An 8,821-nucleotide genomic window follows, 5' to 3' on the forward strand; every position below is an offset into this window, starting at 1 on the left:
ATCGTACGAGAATTGCAACAACAGCTGGGAAAGCTGCGTTTTGTGTTCTGTATGGCACGTGTGACACGTACGGAGCAGCAGCTGAAAGGCTGTGCGTTTGGGACCAATTTGACACCTTTTAGCAACTTTTTGGGGCAGCACCTCAGCAGACTCTGACTGTTCCCCCTCCCCAGACACCAATTTGGTATTCTATCAAAGTTTTTCGACATCTTTTGTCTGTGGAAATTATTAAGCAAAGTCTAAACCCAATTTTTTTTCTCAAAATTCTGGAAATTTCTGCTATCATTTTTGAGCAATGCACAACTTTAAAATACAGGCGGTTCATCTTTCCTTGCCTATGTTATGCTACATTTACTATATTTTATTTTAAAATTTAGGTACTTTATCTTGTGAAATACGAATCTTTCAGTGGATATGCTCCAGCCACATTTTTAAGTGGATCATTAGCAAAACTTTACTGCAGGGTCACACTTGCCTGACGCGCTGCCCGTTCGTGTCACTGCAGGAAGGTCCGGCTGCATGAGGCTCCACAAAGGCCACAGCATCCCAGAAACAATTCAGAACTGCGGACTGTGGCATAGCACTGGCTCCAGACCACCTGAACTGGCACACGCACCCTCAGTGAGCCTCTCCGTGTAGCAGCCGTGGGGTCATTACTGAATGGTGGTTGCCCAGTGGTAGCCGGCAGCTTTTTAAAGTTGATGCCAGTGGAGGTTTCTCGATCTGAGCAGTAGTGAGAGGCACATTTCTCAGGGACTGTTGAAGCCATTGTTTTATGAGCAGGACGAAGGCAGGGCCAAGCCGGAGGGACTGGCGAAGGAAGTGCTCTGAAATGTCCACTGCCCCTTTGCTTGCACAGCTGGATGACCGAAGGAAAGGCTGCGGGCCAGGGGAAATGAGATCAATCAAGTAGGCAGCTACCCATGGAAAAAATACCACAGTCAGGGTGAGAAAAGGGATTTCCTCTTCCCTGAACTTCTAGGCAAAACTCCCCAAGGGATTTTCCACAGATGATCCAGGTAGTGCATAACAGACAGGGAAATGATCTCCAACTTTTCTTTTGGAAATATTCACATACTTTGAGTTGTAAATGGCTCCTGTGTCCTTCTTTTCTTGTGCTCCTTCCATGTTGTGCTTAAGGTAGGGCTGGAAGGGCTCTGGTCTCTCACTTACTTTTCTTTTACACATGCAAATAGCCCCAGGTGCTGAACAGGAATGAAATAAAATGTAAGTGGGATGAAACTCCCAGCATGTACATCTCCATTCTGTGGAGCAGGGATTTCCTGTGCAGAATTACTGATTTAATGCAGGGAGAACTTACTTCTCATCTTTCCATATGTAAAACTTTTCAGATGTCAAATATTTAAAGCTATCTGAAAAGCATCAATATCCAGCTCCCAAAATCCCATGTTGTAGGTTCAGCACCAAGCACTGCTGATCTCAACAAGATTGTATCAGGGCTTGTTGACAATCTGAACTGAATACACATATATAGGGAAGCATGATTTGAGTAAAAAACTTGACATTCTTCCTCTGAGCATTGCAAACCTGTAACACTGTGATTGTCATGTTTGCATGACCTCTTCTTTAGTTGACATGTAGATTGCTTTATTGTTATAGTCTTAAAAATTAATCTCTATTATCAGTAAGTGGATATAAACTGTAAATAAAGATGGGCCACAGCCATCCCAGTCTCATCCCGCTGAAGCCTGGAGAACATCATCCCAGATGGATTCAAATGTTATCTGGAGGATCTGAAGCTGTTTGGGATTTTTGTAAGAGCTGTGCTGCCCAGTTCTTGTTTATCCTGTGCAACTCAATAGGTTTTTTTTTTCATGAAAGAGTTCATCTACTTTTGTTACTTGGCTTTGAGAAGGTCTTTAGCAAGGGAGTGCCTTCCTGTTCTCAAGAGCCCATCTGCCAAAGGAAACACCGACGAGAACATCGAGGCTCCGCAGGAGCCGCCTTCCATTCCCACATGTTTTGAACAAACAAGGTTGTGAACAGTATGAGCTTGCAATGTTTTAAGGTAGGTTTATTTCTAAATGACTGTTGACACAACAGAACAACAAGTTTAAATACAGTATTTATTGCAGTTTATCCTTTTCATGTCCTACATACCAGATGTATTAAAAGCATACAATGTAATACATTATTTATACGGCATATATGAAAAGTGTATCCCAAAATACTTTCCAGAGTATCTGGAATAAATCACAAAAAATACTTGTCATGGTACAAATGTAGTCATACAATTGACTTACATTTAGTACTTTCTGGGACCTTTCTATATGGCTTTTATTGCTGTTTACAGAAATTTTACTAGTTTCTAATGTTGTAGTACTAATTACTCAGTCTCAAATTGAGAAAATTTATACAGAAGTGTTACAGTCTTTTCAGTCAGATTTTTTATTATCTGTGCTAATTTACATTACTGCTCATTTGACTGGAAAGCTCTACATTTTCATGTAACACAATTACATACATACAGTTCTTTTCCTATTCTTCACAGTTACCAAATTTAGAGCAGTAGTCCAATCAAATGATGGTCATCCAGCTCACTGCATGTCAAAATTGGCTTAAAATACAGCTTAGACTTCAGTCCTTACTTGGTTTTTTAAAAAATACCATATTTCATTAAACAGTCAAGACAGAATTTACACAAAAAACCTTTACAGTAAAAACTTAAGGCCTTGCTGCATTCCTGGTAAAGGCTTGAGCAGATTATCAAAATGTTGCAAGTCTCAGAGTTAAAACAGCTTGCAGCATTTTCAGGAGATCCTCAGGAGCATATTAAAAGCAGAGAGAACTTCCTTTGAATCTGTGTCAAAACAACATTTTGATACTTATCCTGCCCTCTCCTACCATTCATTGAGCACCTCACAGTCATCAGGTTCTGTTTTCTGAATTCTGACCAAAATCAGAGGGATGAGGGATTTTCACTTATTTAATCTTGCCAGTCAATGTCTTTTACAACAACATGCATTTCCTTTTATCTAAAAATACCACCTTCATCCATTTATCTTAAGTTTAAAGGTAATTTTCACAAACCATGGCGCAGAATTCAAGTCCTGAATTACAGAGGGACTATTTGGGCACAAAAATGCTAAAAGACATTCTGTAAGACCTAAAGCTGTATCCCTAATGGACATTAATATACCTGTGGGGATTAGTTTTTTGTGTCTTTCTCTTCCAAAACAGATACTGTCTGTTTAATATTTGCTGTTATCAGCCACTAGATGGAGATAAGATTTCACAGGTACAAAGCTTATCCCTGAAATCAGAGTTGAGTCGTTACTCATCTTCTTGTGGGTTCAATATGAGGTAAATATTATTATTTTAAATACAACTTTAGTTAAGTGTACTTGATTTGAACAGACAGGACTGAATTGCATTAGGCTGGAGATAAAAGCCCCCTTTGTGAACCTCCTGGGATTGACACTGCATGCAAGAACAATACTGATCATACAAAACCTAAGTTGTTAGTTTTCTGTTGCAGTTAATTAATACAAAAAGGTCCTTCATCCATGTTAACAGAATTACGATAAAATATTCCTAATTAATTTTAAGTTCACTAAAAGTGGAAGATCAAAACAAGATGTAAATAATACCGTATATGTATATTTAAATTAGATCAGTACTAGATACAGTCAATCCTGCTGCTACTTTGAAGCCAAAAATAAGATTTTAAGTGCTTTGGACAAAAAAATAGTACTCAAACCCCAAAATCCTGATTCAGGATTGCTATTGCTGTTGGAATTTCAAGGACTGCTGCAGGTTGCAGTAGGCAAAATTTTGTTTAATGAAAACTCCTTCCTCAAATGGAAAAGTAAATAAATAAAGTGTCAGGGATGTTCCCACACAGTTACTACTGAATGTATCACCCATGGTCACTCTATCCCACGACTGAGAAAGTGCAAACCAGGGCCTCAGTCCAACAAAGCAAATTCCATTATAATCTGCTCTGTGCCTTACTATTTTGAGCAGCAAACACTATATTCATCTGCATGTGTTGAAGGAATTGTTTCAAACAGCCCACTTCATCTCTCCCTCCCAACCGAACAGTGCTGGGTACAAGAGAGCTGCTCCCAGGTGAAGAAAGCCCTCAACTGTACCAGGTCTCTGTGACAGGTGTGATCCACCCCAGTCTGAACAGATTCAGAGCTTCCACACTAATTCCCTCTGCCAGCACAGCTTCAGATACTGCTTCCAGTAGTAGTGACAACAGAATATATTAGAGCTTTGGTACACAACCAAATTACAACACAATTGAAGAAAAAAACCAACTGTACAGCTATACAAGTCCTTCTTACAGGCATTTGAAATGACTATTGCATTAGACAGCTTCTAAAGAAGCAGTATTGCCTGACTGCTGCTTCACTCAGCCTGCTGCTTCCCTATTCCCTCACAGGTAACATCAGTAGTAACTTCAGGTATGAAGTTACTAAAGAGCTGCTTTCAGGATAAATTTAGCAAGACTCCATGCTGCTGTTCTTCTCTATGAATGGATAAAAATTTATCTAACTAAGCTGCGAAGGCGCAAGATACCTGCTCCTATTTAGAAAGCTCGATGAGTTGAATGCTCAGGATGTACTGGGTTTTGTGCTAAATTCCAGCACTCTCTTGAACGGGGTGTATGTCCTCACCGGCCTTGGACTTTCAGGGGATCTGTTCTCAGTGCTTGTGCTGTTCAGGAGACAAGAGAAATCTTACAGAGTTAAGGTTAGAGTATCACACAGCTGAGCTCACAATGCCATGGCAATGAACTTGTGCCCTTGTGTTGATAGTGTCAGGCTAAAATTAAACTAGTCAGTGTATTTGGTATGTTCCATATTTCTTTTCTATAATGCCACAAAGAATATTTGATAAAAACTGTGGCAGATACTGTCACATTTACAGGCTGGCATTTGCTGGAGCTCATAGTAGAATGTCCAGCAATAAAGTTATTAGGACTAAGGATCCTGCAACAAAAAAAGATAGCAATATTGCATTTAAGAACACAATTAATCATTAAGAGTAATTCTATGAATTTTAAACTGCACAGAAGTGCATTCCTGCACAGAGATAAATCTCAAAAATAGGAAAATATCAGATAAGTAGGGGCTGTGCTTACATACAGAGGGGCCCGAGAGAGAGCAACAAAGATAAGTTTCTATTGACAATCTGAGTGAAAAACTGTATTTAAGGTTTCAAAACACATGCCATTAAAATATGCTCTAGGCTGAACTCCAAAATGAGTGTATTTTTAAATTATGAAGGAAATTTTAGTTTGCTTACTGATTTCATATACTAATTTACATTCCTCAAACTAAATGATTCAGTTTGCAGGGCAGTTACAATGAACAAGTTTACTTGTTGGTAATAAAAGTAATGTGAAGTGGTCCTCATTATCTTACTGGTTTCTTCCTGTTTAACCCTTCCCTGTGGTGACTTGTGGCGAAGACTGAAATGCCAGTGCAGAGTCCTGCTCCCAGCGCTCAGTGCCCTGCTGCAGGCTCAGGGCAGAGAGAGCTGAGGAGAAGGGGAGGCACCACACCCGGTCTTTAGAAACCAGGCTCCAGAGCCACTGGCCCCACAGAGCAGCAACAGCGTTCCTGTGCAGATGTCGCGTTGTCACGGCACTGTTTACCTGGCAATCCTCCACCTTGGGCCAGGAGATCTCCAGGACTTACTGCAGCCCTCCACTGTTGGTGTTACCTGCTCTCCCCGTGGTCCTGGTCACACCTCCGGGCACACAGGGTAGACTGTGCCTGGAGCCAGCGCTGAGCAGCCTCGGGCAGAGCTGTGCAGTGTCTGTGGCTGAGCTGCCAGCAGCCACTCTGCACCAATACTTCTCATACCTCACGGTCCCCTCTCTGAATTCAGCTTTACTCTTGACTTAAATCACATTATTGGCAATAACTACTCCCCAAGGGTTTGCAGTATGTTTGCATCTTTAAGAAAACAATGAATCCTAAACCATAGATCACTGAAGTAAACTGCACCTAGGAGTGAAGTGCCCTTTTAAACTCCACAATCCACTCAAATAGTTTATTAGCAAAACGGTTTACTAATACAGCACTGATAAGGGACATTATGAGGAATTTTCCTACAAACAAGCAGAAAAATAAATACCTGTATGGAAGATCACATTCTACGGCAGTATCTCTGGTTTCTGTATTGGTCTTTCGTTGGTTTTCCATTAAGTAGTCCAGTTTATCTTGTAATTCTTTATTCTGGGAATCAGTAATTTTCATCACAAGTTTATTTAATTTATGTTAATTAAACAAGGAAATAAAATTGCACATTGCACTCTCCCCACAAGAAATAGTGTATAAGTATTTATTGAGAAAATAAAGGAATCCTTAATTCTGGAAAGAATATAAATTAAACCAACAGTTTTATTCAGAAGCTTCTGGTTTAAGTCATTATAAAACCATTTTAAAATTGTAAGTTAAGAAACTTAGCATGAATATTGAGACTTTATTACATACATTCCTGACTGTATGACTGGTGTCGTAAGTTTAATTTCCATTTGAGAACAGCAAATACATATAGTAATTATACATCCAGGTAACACTGGATGACATTTGTTCAAACTTAATTTGGTTTCATAAAATAATCACAATAATGCAAACTTAAAAGGTAATGCCTTACCTCACATTCTAAGAAAGAGATTTTTTCTAAAAGCTGTATTATAAATAATTCCTTTTCTTTTACTTTCTTCCTTAGCATTTCAATCTATGAAGAAAAACAAAGACATTTAGTCTGATGGGGATGGGAAAAGGAAGAAAAGGATCTAGGTATCACAGGAAGAAAACATGTTTAATATTATTGTTCAGCAGTAACTGAATACCTGTAAGTATTCACAAACTGCTTTAATCACTGGATTAGCTACCAAATTTAGTGGACTTTTACTAAAGAGAATTCATTCTATAGAACAGCTAAACTGAAATCAAGGAACACTCAGAATGCATTCATTTTTCTATGGCAGTCATTGCAAGAATGACCATTTCTGAATACTTGGGTCAAATTTTCCATGCATTCTCACCAGTCACTTTTAAACACTGTAGCTTAAAATCAATGCTGTGAAAAAACACTAACATCCCTTTCAAAACCACCAGTGTAAAATTTTTCAGCATATCTGGAAACAGGGATTAATAGAAATATTCCCATCTTGCTAAAAGAGAAAGGTAAAATCCTCAAGGCACAATAATGAAAACAACAGCAGTACTACCACCCTCCCAAAAATTTACTGCTAGAAAATTATAAAATATTTTAAAAAAACATACAGAACTATGAAAGAAATTAAGCAAAACAAATACATATATTGAACTGAAAAATGAAAAGTTATAACACCAACTGAACTTTAATTTAGCCTCCATGACCTTCAGATATCACATCTCACTGACACAATGATCAGCTGTTACTTGGAAAAGCTAAAACATAAATGCCATACAGTGTTTGCAGAATACAGGAGTGCTATCATCATCCATCTTTCTCAAAATCCGGTATTTCCTTTTTTTCTCTTTTAAAGTCCATGTAAAAACCACCCATGTCATCTAAAGCTATTATCATTTCAGTTTTCAACTCACAGAAACACAAAGCTTGTAGCATTTTCAGAAAATCTTAGAACATACCTTGATCTTTATATTTAATTACTACTTTGTTTAATAGTATGCCTGAATGAAGTCAGCTATGTCTTCACTGGTTCAATAGCTTCAGTCCTGCCAATAAACTCCACTTTAAAAAGATAAACTGTTCTCTTAGGACTTTCAAGTGGATCTTTTCTATTAATATTCTGTTCTCCTACTGTGCATATAACGAAGTAATACTAACATCAGTAATCAGTGCCAAAGAAGCCCAAAGCCAAGCACCGCTGTGTGATCACACTGACACACAGCCATTCTTGCTTGTTATTGAGAGTAATCAACTCCATCAGCTACCTAGGCTGGTTTTTACATCAAACACAAAATATTTCTGTTTCCAAATAAGTGATCAAATTATCTGTCATCCAAAAGCAGTACCAAACTCTTGTGCTTCACAGGCATGTACCTTAACTTATATTCATTCTGTGATAGAAAGATCCTAAGACATGAAATACACTGACAGTAACCATTACGTTCACCAGTATCATGTACAAATAGATTTTGTGTAAGTTAAAATTAAAGTTCCATTTATTCTTCACATTGGCTACAGAAAGACAAACTCCCTAAGGATGTTTTTGAGTTACTTTAATTAGAATAGTCTGAAGGCAAAGATGAGCATGGACACCTTAAAATCTAACGGAGAATACAAAAAGGAAGATTTTGACAAACAGCTTCCTCCCCTTCCCAAACACAGAACTGAACTCCAAAAAGACATTTTGTAGTTTGGTGAGGATGCTCTAGGGAGCAGCAGACTGAAGCATACACAACAGTACCGCCAGCCTCTCTGTAACAGAGTACCAGTCAGAACCCATTAAAACCATGCCCTTGCCCCAGAATCACACCAGATTTTTAAATATGTCTTCTTTTCTGCAGAGAATATGGTCCTACACAATCCCATGCTCAGTGTCTCAGTCTAGCAGTCAAACAGAATGGTGTGGTTAGACCATGCCGGTTACAGAATGATCAGGCTGTGAATTGTGTAACTTACATAAACTTATATAAAACCTTTTGGTGGATCTTTAAACATTTGGAACTCAGACACAGCCACACACCCCAAATACATTTCAGGAGAAATAAATGCAACAGTGGCTAAAATGAGAGGCTGTTTCAGCACCAGGAAAAATGTCCAGCAGTCCTGCTCCCTGGATGCAACAGAGCACCCTGTGAGGCCACTGCAGAGGGAAAGCAGGATG

At 38.8% G+C, this 8,821-nt stretch overlaps 1 protein-coding gene across 1 annotated transcript in view; it reads right to left on the reverse strand.

Annotated features, from left to right (window-relative positions):
• The window catches only part of LOC103618712 (myocardial zonula adherens protein), a 51,856-nt gene that overhangs the window by 3,563 nt on the left and 39,472 nt on the right, over window positions 1–8,821 (reverse strand). The window contains exons 12-13 of the mRNA XM_017737927.1: window positions 6,637–6,720; window positions 6,115–6,215 (exon numbers count right to left, since the gene is read on the reverse strand). Coding sequence (XP_017593416.1) covers window positions 6,115–6,215; window positions 6,637–6,720 — 185 coding nt within the window. The remainder of the gene's footprint in view (window positions 1–6,114; window positions 6,216–6,636; window positions 6,721–8,821) is intronic.

This window comes from Corvus brachyrhynchos, unplaced genomic scaffold (genome assembly GCF_000691975.1).
Source record: "Corvus brachyrhynchos isolate BGI_N302 unplaced genomic scaffold, ASM69197v1 scaffold200, whole genome shotgun sequence".
Lineage (NCBI taxonomy): Eukaryota > Metazoa > Chordata > Aves > Passeriformes > Corvidae > Corvus > Corvus brachyrhynchos.